Source organism: Pungitius pungitius, chromosome 20, assembly GCF_949316345.1.
Source record: "Pungitius pungitius chromosome 20, fPunPun2.1, whole genome shotgun sequence".
Classification (NCBI taxonomy): Eukaryota; Metazoa; Chordata; class Actinopteri; order Perciformes; family Gasterosteidae; genus Pungitius; species Pungitius pungitius.
In genome coordinates this window covers 1,434,274-1,450,830 of record NC_084919.1, presented here as the reverse complement: position 1 = coordinate 1,450,830, position 16,557 = coordinate 1,434,274, and the positions used below count along the sequence as shown (strand labels likewise).

The window sequence follows — 16,557 nt, the reverse complement described above, 5'->3', positions numbered from 1 at the left end:
GTTATATTGTTGTCTCAGACGTTTACGGGGGACCACTTTAGGAATATCAATTATTTCAAATAATTTCTCCTGCTAAAAACGGTGACGTCCTTTACCCCGAGACGGCGTCAGTGCCAATGAGCTTTTAAGTAGCCTCAGCAGAGACGTTAAGCTAGCCTCGGCGAGGCATGTAACTTCCGGTTATTTATTTCAAAAATAAAGCGTGATTAATACAGAGACGCAAAATCTAAGATATAAGATACAAAACTATATCGGTACAAGCACAGAAAGTATACAATTGACTTTGTGCTGAACTCAATCCTACATCTTTGTTCACTACAGTATTTCAAAACAGTAAAATCTCCCTTTCCTAACCTTTATTCTGTGGAAAAACTGCTCTAACTTCCGGTAGCAATCCAATTACGTCAGTAAAGCTGCGCTTCCGGAAACATTCCAGTAAGGGGCGCTTCTGACTTCAGCTTGTCAGTGACGTCATTCTTTTGATTTTGCTTTCCTAATAGGGTCAGACATTTCAAGAGAGGGAAACTAGTTTAAAATTCCTCGATAATAGAAAAGGAAATACGGTTTTGTAATAATAATGAAAAGATTAAATAAATTCAGTTTCTTCACAAAACACCTTTTGTTTATTAAGAGGTAAACTGCAAGCTCAGAATTTGAATGTAAGACACACTTTAATGCTTTGAATCAATTTTATTTCATGTGAGCAAAGCATTTGTCTGTGAAGAATGTAAATCATGTTTTTTTTTTAAATACTCCCGCTTCATGCTTGCAATGCATCAATGTTTTTTTTCCATTTCAAATAGTTATGAAATGAATAGTATTGCACGATGGAACAAAACAAACAATTTGACGGCTACTGCTGCTGATTTGTAATGAAATGAACACTGAACACCAGTTTGTTATCACACTGTTTTACTGTAGAAAATGTGACCCACAGCATTTCATAACATTCAGAGAGACGAATGCTACGTCTCCACCTCCTCCCTCCGTTAGACAAACACTTACAATACGTTTTGCTCGGTACAACTTTTAAGTGCACAAAAGTCTGAGGAATATTATACGTGATGGGCCTTTATCCATAATTATTTGGCAAAGAGAACCGAGAAACCAAAAGGCAGATTTTAAACTGGTTAAAGGTTTGTATCAGTACAAAAAATATATATATTTAAAGAATATCCAAACACAGAACACATCTAGCTATCCATCCCTGTGTTCACATCACGTGCCGCTATCAACAGTAGAAGACGAATCGACGCACGGGGGGGGCGGAGCCTGGAAGAGCTGGAGGCGGAGTCACGGCTCAGGGCTGGGCCTCAGCTTCGGCCTCGGCAGGTTGGTCGTAGATGTAGCTGCCCACACCTCCAGTGTTCACACCTGGGGGGGGGGGGGAGGGGCGGAGCACAGACGTCACCCTTAAAGGGCCAGTTCACCCAAACAGCAACAGCTCTTTGCCTTCAGGAAAGTTATTGTTGTTGATACCCCCCCCCCCCCCCCCCCCAGCACTTCATACCTTTAGGCCCAAACAGCACGGCGTAACACGGCTTGTGGCAGTACGGCTGTCCGTCGTGCTGCAACAAAAAAGAAAATCCCTTTGAAGCTGCCACCCCCCCTGGATGGAACAAGCACGGAGGCCCTCCGGAGCGCCGGCTGGGACGTGGTGTTTGATTCGCTCACCTCCGCGTGGCTGCCGGCAGCCAGAGTCTTGCTGCACCGCTCGCAGCGCAGGCAGGGCCGGTGCCAGTTCTTCCCCAGAGACGACACCTTCTCAGCTGCACACGCACACACAGGATGGGGAGAACGTTACCGTGGAAACCAGCCAGAGACACATTCCATCATCGGTCTGCTTACCGAAATAAACCGTCTTGTTGCATCTGGGGCAGATGTTGGGTCCTCCGGAGAACGAGGAGAAGCTGGCAGCTGAGGGAGTCACGTTGAAACAGAGCAATGCCTTATTCTTATTTACCAACAAACACCATCGGCCTGTTTGCATCCCTCTGTTTAGTTCCATCATCCCTCACCCTTCACCGGCCCCCGGGCGGGGCCTTTTTTCCCCTCCACCGGCTTGCCGTCCGTCTCCATGGAAACAGCGGCGGGGGCTTCGTTGGCAGCGGGGTCGTCGTACACGTAGGAGCCGGCTCCGCCGATGTTCACGCCTGTGGGGAAACGAAACCATTCAAATGAAAAAGGTTTTTAAAAATGCAGAGTTCAGAGAAAAGTTATATTTGGATATTTTTTGGGGGGTTTGAGCCGAAAAGAAGGAGAAGCGTCACCTTTGGGGCCGAAGAGGGCGGCGTAGCAGGGCTTGTGGCAGTACGGCGTCCCGTCGTGCTGCGAGACACAGAGCAGACAGCTTCTCACCAGTGGAAAGGTTTAGTCTGTCCACCCTCGTCGTGTTTGGTCTGTTTGGAGTCTGTCGTGATGCCAGATATGAAACCAACGAGGACTAATTCACAGATGTTTACAGGACCCGTCTGCTCTCTGATACTGAACCGCTGACACCACCGGCCTGTTTTACCTCATATCTTCATTCACACTGTTACGGTGCTACGCTCAGCGCCTGAAGGTATTACTGAAGAACCAAAGGTGATTAACATGATTCAGATGTGGTTGGATCCTCAAACTGGGGCCGAAACCTGTGACCTTAGAGAGCGAGGCCTCGAGGGGAAGTGTGTGGTCTCCTCGTGGTCGGAGCTGTTCAGTCACGTTCTGGTGGTCAGAAGGTTGTAGAGTGTCTACTGTCCATGACCACAAGAGAACCGTCAACTTCCTGCTCACGTGATCTTCTCTTCATTCAAAGAACAAATCAGTTCTGTTGCTGCTGTGGATTCAGTACTTTCACTGACAATAGTTTTACTGTCAAATGAATAAAAGCCTCATGCAGACAAACTCTTTTCCTTATGAGTAAAGACTTTTAGGAAGAAGGTTCTTCAAGGAGGAATTCAGCTTCTAGTCAGATCAGCTTGTTTTCTCCTGGTAACTTCATCTCAACCACAACCAGCCAAGCCGGACTGTCCACTAGGTGGCAGCAGCTACTCATCTACAGCTACTAAATGTAGGTCTAGAGAAGGCAGATTTGGTCATTTCACCTCTTGGCCAAGTCACCTGTTGCCAGAACTTAGAAGGAGACTTCTGCTTGAGCAACAGAAAGACAGGATCCAGCACGGAGGTCCTTTCCATGATGTGGTCAGACTCTGAATAAAGTTCTGATTAGAAAGAATTGTCGGTGCCACCAACTGTTAAAGGTCCCACGTGTGGACCTCGTTGATCTCCTCTCACCTCGGCGTGGCCTCCTGGGTTCAGCGTCTTGTTGCAGCGTTCACACTTCAGACAGAACTTGTGCCAGTCTTTCCCCAAAGACGACACCTTCTCCGCTGTGGAGGAAGAACACGAGGGCTTCAGCACCGAGTCACATGCTGGCGTTCATCAGACATCCAGCTCCTCCAGGAGCAGAATACGTGATGAAGACAGAAGCCCATCCTCACATGGTGCCATGGACACTCCGTCATTCTCAACACGGACCGGGACCTTTGCTCCAGAGATAAAGGGCCTCAGCTGCTGTAAATACACTCACAGCTTCAACAGAGGGACCAGAATGTCCCACAGAGACACTGATACCACGTGACACTTCCTGTTCAGACTCACCGGGCGATGTGTGACAATCAGTCGCTCTGCACACAGCGAGCTGGTTGCTTTCATGACAGAAGACGAGTGTGTGTGTGTGTGTGTGTGTGTGTGTGTGTGTCTCTATGAGGACATTACCTATAAACTGTAAAGACCGTGACATTTTAGTGCATGTTCGTGCACGTGAGCGTAGTGACCTCACAGCTGTGCACTTCTCTCATACCTCGTCTAGAGACGGCGTCGTCACGGAAACGTAGCCCCCCCCCCCCAGCTCCCCTCCGTTTCCCACTCATGTTAAAACAGTTAGCGCTGTTAGCTTCTAGCTAAGGAAATGCTGGTAAATCTTGTAATTCATCTTTTGTTTTTCCCATTTTCCGTAGATGGCTTTTGCTTTAATTAATGTCACAAAAACAACTTGATAGATACTGAAAACCTGGGAGCTTAAATTACAGAATTAGAACAATGAGCTGAGCTTAAAGAAGTGTGTAAAACCCTTCTCCACCACAATAAATTCCCTGTGCAGCAACACAGGCCAGAGGAAACCTATTTGAGCATCTTTAACCCAGAAGGAGGAGAGGAGCTGCAGGTTATTGCTCCTTCAGAAGAAAGATGATGACGGAACAAAGAGAAAATCGATCCACGCGTGAGCGACGGGTAAATTATTTACAACGCCATGTGGTGTGAAGCTGCAAATTAAGGAGAGGCTGCGACCCGATATTTGGGCTCTGAACCCTCCTGCCTGGGGGGAAGAACTGGTCATTTAAAGCTGGTCATTTGTCAGGAGCTGTCGACTAACACAGGAGGCCGGCTCTTATCTGAAGATAGTGAAGCATTTATAGCCCATCAGTCAGTCTGAGGCTCACCAGCTGAGGCATTCTGGGACATTTTTGAGGCGGATCGAGGCAGCGCAGCCGTCACGTCATTACAACAAACAGGTTATAAAATGGGATGTTTGGTCCTTGTTTTAACTCATCTTTACAGTCCAATGGACACAGAGCAGCTGCAGCGTCACACAACAGGAAAAGTACTTTCAAATAGTTCTTAGTACTGTATTTAAATTATTGCTCATAAGATTGTATTTAATCTAATATGATGACGTCACACATTGTAGTTTTTATCCACATATTAATAACTTATCCCTTTGAATTCTTCAGTAGATTTGGGTGTGACGTCACCATATTCTCTTTCTCCATAAAGCCCCCCTGCACCACAAACCCGCTCACGTCCTGCTTTCAGCGAGGGTTTGCATTACGTCACTCACGCTACTCACGTGACTACGATAATTCTTAGACCCTTTTCTATCGGCTCCATCCCTGCTTGATAACACGTCTCCCTGATAACGAGCGCGCTGCGTCGAAGCCCGCGGATCCACGCAAAGAAGCTCGCGACCGGATGGAGGAGACTCACCGAAATAAACCGTCTTGTCGCATTTGGGACATTTTGACGCCATGTTCCGCGTGAACGAAGACAAAAGAGTCCTTTTCCGTCCGTGTGTGGCCGTCTCCTCGGAGGATGGTGATGGAGGCAGAGTACCGCCGCTCGCAGCCTCCCGTTGGCTCGCCCGCCACTCGCCCCGCCCCCACGATGACGTCACGCCTTTCCTCAAGCGCGGTGTCTAATGCGCTCCAACGAGAGTCTTGTCTTGCTCTGGATAAATAAGTTGTTTTCTTTCCTGGCGAATAAATACACAGAAAAGAAAACACCTTATTGATCTTTTGTATTCTTATTATTATCACTATTATGATGGTGTAATTCCTTATAAATGCACAGGTAAGAAACATTGCGTTATTGTCCAAGTCCAATCCAACACAAGATCAGAACCATGAAGACATGTTATAATAAGAAGGGACTAATATGGACTTTGTGGAACGCAGCAGATCCACATGATGCGCTGTGATCGTGGGTCAGGTGTTTCATCCTAAATACAAGCCCCCAATCCATCCGTGTCAGCGGCTGTGTTTGTGTCCTGGTGTGGTTGCTAGGCGACGCTGAATGTTAAGTGATGCTCTGCAGCTCCCAGGAGAGCTGCTCTGCACATTCCTGGCTCCCAGATACGAGGAGGAGGCCCTTTGTCTGGACTTTACCAGAACAAATCACTGCAAATTTAAATATCAGTTCAATTTTTCATATTAAAAAAAAATGCAATTTTGTCAGTGTAGACCTCCAGAAATAACTTCTACATATTTCCCCTTTTCCCAGTGTTTAACCAAACTAAACATTGTTTTCAGTCAGGTCGTGGTTCACAAGCCAATTGGTGCTTTTTTGTGATGGAAAAGCAGCTACATTTAAACATTCACGTCACTAAAATAAACATCAAGCATCAGTGCAGATCAGGTTGAGCTGATTCTGTGTTTATGGAGTCTAATCCAAGTGTCACTCCTTAAGACCTTCTGAAAGGCGAGGGGATGAACACATGAACAGAGTCAGCGTGGCGCCCCTGGGCTTCGGCCATCTGGGGGCTGGGAACGCACTCATCCTAAAATAACCACAAGCGGACCAAGCCTCTGCAGAGCTTTGTCCCAGACGTCCCCGAGGACGGGAAGTCCTGACAAGACTCACATCTGCATCCCACGTTGTGCCTTCCTGTGACTTTCTCATCACGTGGATGATTTTAAATGAGGCCTGTGGGTTTTTTCCTGATAGTGTTTAAACTTCCTCACTCTCACTTCCTTTTAGTGAGCTTTGTTTCTTAATCCATTCAGTTACAGCATTTCCTGCATTATAACCACTAATAAAATGACCCTTCTTCTACTCATGAATGTCTTGTGAGGTGTTTTAAAGTCTTTCAAAATAGAAGTTGGAAATATTTAAATATTTTAAAGCATGTTGGCTCTAGAGGGTCCGATCTGAATACATTTGTGATTCTGTGTGGATTGAATCATTTTGAGACTCATTTGACCACATATGGTTTGGTTAAAGTCAACAGACACACCTTTGACTTCCTCAATTCATTTATCGGGCCCTTGTTGGTCGGCTTGTATGTCGGCAACAGAAGTGCATCATGGGAAAGAACTCAGGGTGAACTTAAGAGATTAGTGCAGTTTGTGTGTTGCTGCATCAGATCAGATAACTGAATGCAGAGATGTTTGACTTTAAGTTGAGCAACAACTGACGCACTTTATTATCAAGAGGAAATAGATTCAAGGTTTATCTTTAAGACGGAAGACGCAGAGAGACGAGAGACGCAGAGAGACGAGTAAAAGACGCAGAGAGACGAGAGACGAGAGACGCAGAGAGACGAGTAGAGGACACAGAGAGACGAGTAGAGGACACAGAGAGACGAGTAGAGGACACAGAGAGACGAGTAGAGGACACAGAGAGACGAGAGACGCAGAGGAACCATGGCTGAATTGGGAGGGATTGAAAGCTGTTTGTTCCTGATTGTGATGCTTCAGTTTGCAGGTAAGAACACATAGAATGTGTGTATGACTACAGAAACACTAGAAAGATCATTTACTAATGGATGAATGTTATTTAGAAGCAAAGCTTCATTTAAAGAAGACACACAAGTAGTCTGTTTGTTTCCAGCAGGTGAATCGTGACTTTAATGAACTCTTAGAAACCAACAATGAGGCACATTTGTAAACTGTTGTTGTGTCTAAAATGATCTTCACACTGACACTAAAAGTCATGTTTTATTTCTCCTTGTTCCTTTTACTTCTCTCTCATCTTCTTAGAAGTAGAAACAGCAGTATCTTTTCTCCCCCTCACTGTTGAAGATGGAGATGACGTCACTCTGCCTTGTGACATTGGGGGAAGAGATCGGGAGAACTGTGACTCTATTAAGTGGAGGTTCCCTCGTTCCATTATTAGATCACCAGTAAATGTGGTTACAAACGGGCAGATTGATGAAGAATCCAAAGCTGAATCAGACAGACTCAGGGTTTCAGAGAACTGTTCTCTGGTTTTGAAGAAGGTCAAAGGTCAGGATGCTGGTTATTATTCCTGCAGTCTGTCCAGCCCAAGAAGACCAGAACTATTGGATATTTTTCTGTCTGTTGTTACTTGTAAGTATTTACAACTTGATGTTTTCTGTCTTTTCAGAACAACATATTTGATACCTTTGCTTTGTGGGGTTGTATTAAGACTTCTTTGTCTCACAATGTCTCCGTCTCCACCAGTGACAAAACACGAGGACAACGATGAAGTGACGTTAAACTGCACTGTGTGGACATATGAAGGATGTGAACACACAGTGAAGTGGAGATTAAATGGTCATGTTGTGAATCCAGACAACAGAGACATGAAGACATCACAGTCTCTCTGCTCCACCTCTCTGTCCTTTAAGACTTCTCATGTCTTCTACACATCGAGCTTCACTTCATTGAAGTGTGAAGTGACCGATAGGGACAAAGTGATGCAGTTTTCTCTCAGGAATTCTCCCTCAGGTGATGAAATCACTTTAATTTCCTTTATTATGGATTGTAAGTTGTATTTATTTAGTTGTGTTAATTTGTTCAGGTGAAGACCAAACAACAACTGAATCAACACCAACTGAAGAGGACACAAAAGCAGGAGACACAACAACTTCTGCAATGAGAGAAGCTTCAGCAGAACCACAAAGAAGTGACTCTACATGTTGTGTCTCTATGTGGAATCTCTCTTCATCACGTGATAATATTGTGATTGATTGAGGATAAATTAGCTCTTTATAATCCAACATCTTTCTGTCTCTCGTCTCCTGGAGTCTAAAAGCTTTGAGGAACAATGGTTTCATTTCTTCCTGGTTGCAGTCTGGTGGAAGTTGGTCCTTCTCTGCGTTGGATTAGCAGCACTCATCATCACAGTTGTGGCCGTCAACATGTGGGCGAGAGTCAAAGGTGAAGAACGTTCTCATGTGGAATCTGACAAGAGAGGATTTCTGCTGGTGAAACTAAAGCGACTCTTTCTTTTGTCTCCAGAGAGGAGGACACAGACGGAGGAACACGCTGTGAGTTTAAACAACTTCATAATGAAACGCTTCAGTACTTCATGACCTTCTCATCGAGTCCTTCTTCACTCCAACACGAGTGGCTTTAGAGGTTCTTCATGCTGTGAGATCCCAGAGTTCACCTCCACACGTTAAAAGCTTTAGAAACAAGCTAATCATGGATTCATTGTCCAAGTTGGTTCACTTTGACTCTTCATTAAGTTCTTAGCTGCAGCTTTGAAGCTTCTGAACACGTATGAAGATCTTTTCCTTTGCCTCCACTCGGCTCTCAAAGAGGCCGACAGCTGAGCCGGCGGCTAGCAGCTAACGGTGCTAACAGCCCTACCAATGCTAGCAGAGCTAGCACGTAGCCACTGAGCTCACAGTGTCCCCGTGAGGGGGCACCGCAGGGTGGATGCTACATGGAGGGTGGAGCAGTGGACGCCTCCACGTCAGAGAGGTGGGGCTGTAAAGTGTGGCTTTGATTGTGTTGTTTCTCACAGGTGCGTTTTGATGCAGAAGATGACGCAGTGAACTATGAGAACATGAGACCTGCTGATGGAGTTTGACCAACACGTCTGCAGATCAGCTCCATCACCATCTCCATGGTGTCCCAGCTGCTGGTGTGGAGCCAGATGTTCTCCTTCATTTTGTTTTCATGAATACTGTTACATTACATTATTTTTCAGATGAAAATCTGAACTTTTGTTTCATTTTATTCCAAAATCTTTTCCAGTGTTTTCATAAAATATAGTTTTATTTGGTTCCTCATCTGCATCTGGATTTTACCTTCATTTAACTTTTCTTACCTTCCTTTGTTTGTCTTCCAGCTGATTATTTCACAGTTGATCATTTTGTGTTTAATTGGTGAAGCTGCAGCAGCTTGAGCTCAGTTTCACGTCTGTGTGAACAGAATAACTCTCTTTAATCCACTTTCATTCAGCATCCACATGTTTGTTGGGATGTGTTTGTGTTTCAGTGCTTTCAGCCTTAAAGGAGTCAGTAACTTCTCTTTATAATCTGTGATAACAATAAATAAAGACAGCGTCATGCTACACTGTGCTGTGTGATTCCTTCATGTAGAAACAGCTTCATGAAGGTCCTCCCTCTTCTGGTCCACTTGTAGTAGCTCTGCTCTGATTGGTTGATCAGCTCTGTTCTCACTGAGCACTCACATGTTCCCAAAGTGACCTGATAATGTACAGAAATATGATAGAACGCACTTCTGCAAAGGCCACTAAATGTAGAAATACTCCACTACAAGTACGTAAAAGTACAGAAGTACTATCATTAAAAGTACTTCTTCATGCTGGTGGATCAACGCATCAGTAGAACCTCCTTGTTGATGTGAATGAAGCTATTTGTAGCACACTTGAACATAGGAGACATCCAGTTGTGAGTCGTTATCTCTAAATGAAGGTGCTTCTTCCCTCTGGTTCTTCTCTTCAGCCCTTAGCTGACCCCAGGCCTGTGTGACCTTAACTCTTTCTTAGCAAATCAATGAATAAACACTGTGAATACATGGAGTACAGGGGGTGTCCATTTACTGTTACATCTCAATACTGAGGACGCCACCCTGTCCCCTCCAAAATGAATGTTGACTTGACATTGAAGACAAAAGACACAAAGAGTCTTCGTGTCCTCTACTCTTGAGGCAGCAGGCTCTCCACCTACTTGCATGTTCACTGTGTCACCACCAGGACTCTGCACCCTGCTGTAGTTCTGCTCCGGGAGCCTTTTGGTCGCTCTGCTTCTCAGCTCCATTTCTCTCCCTTTGGATCGTCTGGATGCAGCTCGTTGGCCTCCTGCATTCGCTTTCTCCTCTTAACGCATCTTCAGTGTGAGAAGAGCTGGTTTCAGACCAAACATGGTGTCCACAGGGAGTCTGGGGTTTGTAGCATGCACGCGTGTGCCTGTGTGCAGCGTGTGATGTGATCCATCACCACTAGGATGTGCTCATACCCTCCTTTACAGCTTTCCAGAGAGTCTATTGAGACCATCTCACAAGGGTCTGTGGTCACTGTGTTCCCCACTGGTGCTCAGGTCGGCTTGTTTGGACGCTTCACACATGCAGCTGCATGCGTTGGTCACATGGTGCTCCACATCTCTTTGCATATGAGGCCAATAGAATCCATCTGGGATCAGACGGAGCGTCCGCTCCACTCTGAGATGCCCCATTTCCTCGTGTAGCTGCTTGTAGATCAGCTGATGGAACAGGTAACACTAGTTGAGCTCCAACCACTGACCTGCGATACAGGACGCCATCTTTGTTGATGCGCAGCTTGTTTTTCTCCCTCAATTGAGCAGAGACGTCATCTGAAGGTCTTTATTCGATCTGTATTTATGCTCATGTGTCCGTCTCGTCTTCGTCACAGACTCAAACCTGCAGAGCTCTGCTGCTGTTAACCACATTCTCACCAAAACACTTCTCCTTCAGTTCTCAGAAAAAACCGCAAAGATCAAATGAGGAAGCCGCTGACTTTAGAGGACGGACTTCCTGTGTGAAGGACGTGGAGTCCACGCTCAGCGTCTCCACTGCGTCCATGTTGAAGAAGCAGCAGACGCTTTGAGGGCTGAGAGAGAGAAGCACGATGGCTGAACTCAGGTGGATTATGATGTCTTCATTGGTGATGCTGCAGGTGTTGAGCTGTACAGGTAAGTCTGCAGCTTCTGTTTAACGTCACCAGGAGTCTTCTGGAGTCTGTGAGACGGAATGAAGGAGACGCATCTACAAACACATCTGCAATTATTACAACACTTTACGCTCATGTTTACTGGATTTTTCTGTATTTCTCAACAGTAACATCTGTAGAAACTTCATCCGTCACTGTGAGAGATGGAAATGAAGTCACTTTTCCTTGTGAGAGTGTGATTCCTGATCAGAAGAAGTGTGACGGTACTACGTGGCTCTTCACTAGTTCAGGAAGTAGAACAGTAGTAACACTGTTTAAACTTGGGAAGATTAAAGAAGGAGACAAAGATAGATCAGACAGACTGAATGTTACAGAGGAATGTTCTCTGGTTATAAAGAAGGTCAAAGGTCAGGATGCTGGTGGTTACACCTGCAGACAGTTTAAATCAATAGGAGGACCACAAGTAGGAAAAGACGTCGTTCATCATCTGTCTGTTGATACCAGTGAGTATTCACATCATAATGCTGTCAAACTGTCTTGTTGGAACAATGTGCTGAAAGATGAAAATCCTTAAAGAGGAGGAGGGTGATGAGGTGAAGGTGAAGTGCTCTGTGAGGACTGATGGACGGTGTGGACACACAGTGAAGTGGCTCAAAGAGGGAAGTCACACTGAAGTGATGACATCACATGTCTGTTCAGCCTCATTCAGCATTAAAAAAGATCACCTTAAAGCAGAGTCAAAGTATTATGAGTCACTGAGATGTCAAGTGATTGATAGTCAAAGGTCAGAAAGTCATCAGTTCCCCTTCAGGTGTCCTCAGTCAGGTGAGAACATGATGAGCTGCTTAAAGTCACATGAGGATCATCACTCAAAGGATTTGTTCATGTTTCAGCTCTCAAATCACATTGTTCTTTAATCATGACGTCAGATACTGATTCTTACTCTACAGTTTGATGCATCTTGTTATTTATTCATTAAGGTCCTTCTGCAACAAAGACCACTAACAGACCTCCAGTGACTGAGACACCTGAGAAGAAGACGACCACAAGTCCACCTGAAGACCAGAAACCAGTGAATCCAGGTAGAAACAGTTCATCTATCAGAGATCATCTATTGATCATCTATCAGAGATCATCTATTGACCATCTATCAGAGATCATCTATTGACCATCTATCAGAGATCATCTATTGACCATCTATCAGAGATCATCTATTGACCATCTATCAGAGATCATCTATTGAGCCCTGTGTCTCTCTCCTGTGTCTCTGTCTCAGTCCTGGTCTCCGTCTCTGTGGGGGCTGCAGCTCTGGTGGCGATCACACTGGGACTCGTCGCATGGAGGAGAACTAAAGGTGACGACATCCACAGATCCAACTGCTACCAGCAACACGTTTTAAATGATGCAGCTCAACACCTCCTCTTTTTTTGTCTTTTCAGGGAACAAAGCAAAGACGGATGACGAGGCGGTGAGTTTAAAATATGAATAATTCAACTTCTAAACCATCCTGAGTGTAAACATGAAAGAAGGTTTGATCCTAAAAAGATGTAAAACACTGGTGACTTGATGGTGACGACAGTAAAGAGTTGGGCTGCAGCAAAGGTCCAGGATGCAAAGTGAGGAACATGAAGCCAAAGACACAAACGTGATGAGAAACACATGAAAAGCAGCACAAGCCTCTAAAGTGACTCCATCAGTCCCACATGGGCAGCGCTGTGCTTTGTGGCTCATTCACACCTCCATGTTGATGATGGCGTGGATGAGGGATGAAACCATGATGTCTGTGGAGGACAGCGTGGAGCCACGTGATGAGGCCGTGTGAGGCCTTGACCTCATGACCTCCACTAGGAGCCCAGTCACATTGGACTGAGGGAGGAAAGAGGGAGTCAGCGGGTCTCTGAGCAGCCATCTTGTCTCCTCCTCTCTGCAGGCCGACCCTGAAGGAGGCGTGGCCTACGCCTCCGTCAGCTTCACCAAGAACACCGCCGGCAGAGCCCAGGTGAGCCGAGCTGGACCAGGTCCAACCGGACCCACGTGTCCCACCGTCTCCTCAGTCCCCAGAGGGAGGACTCTACATGTTGACTTTGGATTCCTGAGTCTTCCTCTCTCCCTGCAGGCTGCCCTTCATCCTGATGATGAGGATGAAGGTGACGCAGTGACCTACACCACCCTCAAACCCCCCCGTTCCTCCGCTGCAGCTGACCCCGGCGACCTCTACGCCAACGTCAACCGACCAGCCAGATAAGAGGTCACATGACTGTTTGTAGCGTGGTGAAGACGTGTTGATGTTTGCAGTGATGCATTGTGGGAGTTAGAGACACATGCATTCGTTATACTGCGTCCCTGCAGACACACAATGACGCTTTAGGACTTCTTGGCATTTATTGTGTCACCATTTAAGTGAATTTTGCTGTTTTAGTTGTTAAATGTGATTCTGTCGTGTTTTACTGAGTAAAGTTTTCAGCTTACTGGAATAAAAATGAATTTTGAGCTTAAATCTTTTTCAGCATTTTAATTTCAAATAGAGGTTGCATGAAAAGTGGATTGTTGGCTTTATTAAAATGTCCAACAGAACAGCAGCGTCTCTGCTCTTTGTCTCCAGAGGTCCTTCTCAGCTGCTTTAAAGCACAAACTGACCAAAACCAAACACTGACTCGTACAGGACAAAGAAAACATATTGTTTACCCAGTTTTCCCCGTTAAACCAGGATAAGGCATAATTATTACTATTGTTAACCCCGATTAGGACAAAGGGCTGTCAAACTGAGTGATGCTGCATCACTGGCGCCCCCTACAGGGGAGGATGAGGAATCAAACTACAACCTAAATGTGATGATATAAAGTGTGACGTGGCTTTAGGGGAAGAAACCAACAACACCACCAGGCATGAGACATGTTTGTTGTAATTTAAAGGTTTTATTACAGATGAAGGGAAGGGAATCACAAATCAATATAAAATTGGGGTTAAGATTATAAAAACCAGGCGAGTTGATTTAACAAAGCAAACAAGCAGAAAGTAAACTACAGGAAACTAAGCAGCAGGTTCTCCCTCCCTCTCTCTGCACAGCACAGGACCAAAGGGGGACGTGACGTCAGGTGCTTTTTAAATGCTGCCACTAATTGGCCGTCTGGGTGGGAGGAGCCAGCCGAAAGGCCGCGTCCCCAAAACCACCACAGAAGAAGAGTTTCACGTCTTACAATCAGCGCTTCCTCTGTAAAAGCTTATTTTCAGGCCGTTAAAGCCATTCAAACATCATTGTTGTAAATATAAGGATGCTAAGGTGCTACATGCTAAAATGCTAAATACTAAATAAAGAGATGTGGTTGGATCCTTAAACTGGGGCCGAAACCTGTGACCTTAGAGAGCGAGGCCTCGAGGGGAAGTGTGTGGTCTCCTCGTGGTCGGAGCTGTTCAGTCACGTTCTGGTGGTCAGAAGGTTGTAGAGTGTCTACTGTCCATGACCACAAGAGAACCGCCAACTTCCTGCTCACGTGATCTTCTCTTCATTCAAAGAACAAATCAGTTCTGTTGCTGCTGTGGATTCAGTACTTTCACTGACAATAGTTTGACTGTCAAATGAATAAAAGCCTCATGCAGACAAACTCTTTTCCTTATGAGTAAAGACTTTTAGGAAGGAGGTTCTTCAAGGAGGAATTCAGCTTCTAGTCAGATCAGCTTGTTTTCTCCTGGTAACTTCATCTCAACCACAACCAGCCAAGCCGGACTGTCCACTAGGTGGCAGCAGCTACTCATCTACAGCTACTAAATGTAGGTCTAGAGAAGGCAGCTTTGGGCATTTCACCTCTTGGTCAAGTCACCTGTTGCCAGAACTTAGAAGGAGACTTCTGCTTGAGCAACAGAACGACAGGATCCAGCACGGAGGTCCTTTCCATGATGTGGTCAGACTCTGAATAAAGATCTCATTTGGATCCATGGAGTGTTTTTGTAAAACTGTCATCCGCTCTGCAGAGAAGGTGATCGGCTGCAATCTGCCGTCTCTCCAGGACTTGTTCGCTTCCAGGACTTTGAAGCCTCACCTCGGACAGAACCTGCTTGTGCCCCTTCCATCCGGCAGGAGGCTGAGGTCCATCAGGACTAAGACCCCCCGCCACACCAACAGTTCCCTTCGGCAGTCGGGCTCATCAACAGAGCCCGGGGCTCCCCCTGACTGACTCTCACTCCCACGTTCATTCCCTTTGTCACTTTCACTTGTCACTTTGGGGTCACGAGGGCTTCAGCACCGAGTCACATGCTGGCGTTCATCAGACATCCAGCTCCTCCAGGAGCAGAATACGTGATGAAGACAGAAGCCCATCCTCACATGGTGCCATGGACACTCCGTCATTCTCAACACGGACCTCTCTGATCTCTCTGACGGCCTCCGGAGGAAACCCTCACCTGAGTGTTGACTTTCCCAGACTCCATTTCCCATAATCCTCTAATCACCAGCTCAGGTGTTTTCCATTACCTGCTCTACTTAAGCAGAAGTTTCAATCTTGGATTGTTGGACTCGGATTGATTCTGCCTTTGAGATCCGGCTCTCTGGAGCTTCGACTGCTTTGCAAATGGACCCACGTGCTTCTGAGCCCTCGTTACACAGAATCCTGCCGAGAGACTTTGACACGGATGAAATGGTGGATTCTCTCCTCGTGCTCCCCATGCACAGAGGACAAGGAGATCCATGGCAAACTGAGGGAAGGGGGGTGTGACAGCAGCAGGAGGAGGAGGACGTTGCTGATGGGGCCAGAGATGTAAAGGTCAAGTTTACAGACACAGTGAAGTGCTCGTACTCATCAAAGTTTAATATAGTGGGAGCAACAGAACACTTTGGGAACCTCCCGTTCCCACTGGGCCCCGGCGACTCCCCCCCCCCCGGGTCTGCTCTCTTGGCCTTTTTGATTTTGAAGTTTGACTATTAAAGTCTTTTTTTATTTCACCCCCCGTTTGGTTCCTCCTTCCTGCCTCTGCCTACACTCGATGTGACAGAACGAGGCGACCAGTGTTGCCATGGTAACTTTGAAAAAGTAATCTGATTACTGATTACTCCCTTAAGAAGTAACTTAGTTGCTTTACAGATGATTTGATTCTGAAAGTAAGTAAGTTAGATTAGTTACTTTATACGTTAGATTCACCCGCCGCCTCAGCTTAAAAATGAAAACGGGTTCTGCTCACTGGACACATGTTTGTGACGTCATGGCTCCTCACGTCACTCCATCACATGGTCAAAAGACTGTTTCCCCCTCAGGCCCCACCCACTGGCTGTGTCTTCCTGTCTGTAAAGCCTTTCCTTGGGCCCCAACTTCAGCCTCCCGACCGTCCTCTCGGTGGGGTGTACAGACCTGTGGCCATGTGACAAGAAAGACACATGACATACAGCTCAATATGGCTCCTACA

The 16,557-nt window shown here is 46.0% G+C and overlaps 2 protein-coding genes across 3 annotated transcripts in view; one reads left to right on the top strand and one right to left on the bottom strand.

Moving 5' to 3' along the window:
• LOC119194987 (uncharacterized) overlaps positions 1-9,596 on the top strand; it is an 18,910-nt gene extending 9,314 nt beyond the window's left edge. Inside the window, exons 1-6 of one of the 2 annotated variants that reach the window (XR_009942833.1) lie at positions 6,847-7,023; positions 7,299-7,628; positions 7,743-8,009; positions 8,083-8,441; positions 8,523-8,551; positions 9,034-9,596. Coding sequence is in view for 1 of the 2 variants with exons in the window: in XM_062559831.1 (XP_062415815.1) it covers positions 8,523-8,551; positions 9,034-9,099 (95 nt within the window). In the remaining variant the exon portion in view is untranslated. Of the gene's footprint in view, positions 1-6,846; positions 7,024-7,298; positions 7,629-7,742; positions 8,010-8,082; positions 8,442-8,522; positions 8,552-9,033 lie in introns of those variants that run through there. The other variant, XM_062559831.1, reaches the window with a different exon arrangement.
• On the bottom strand, positions 686-5,187 carry LOC119194821 (cysteine-rich protein 2-like). Its single transcript, XM_037449234.2, has 8 exons — positions 5,029-5,187; positions 3,277-3,371; positions 2,271-2,328; positions 2,019-2,153; positions 1,849-1,917; positions 1,675-1,769; positions 1,511-1,568; positions 686-1,374 (listed from the first exon to the last, which is right to left on the bottom strand). Exons 1-8 carry the CDS (start codon positions 5,069-5,071, stop codon positions 1,301-1,303), a joined length of 627 nt encoding a protein of 208 aa, XP_037305131.2. The 5' UTR covers positions 5,072-5,187; the 3' UTR covers positions 686-1,300.
• Positions 9,597-16,557: the final 6,961 nt, after the last annotated feature.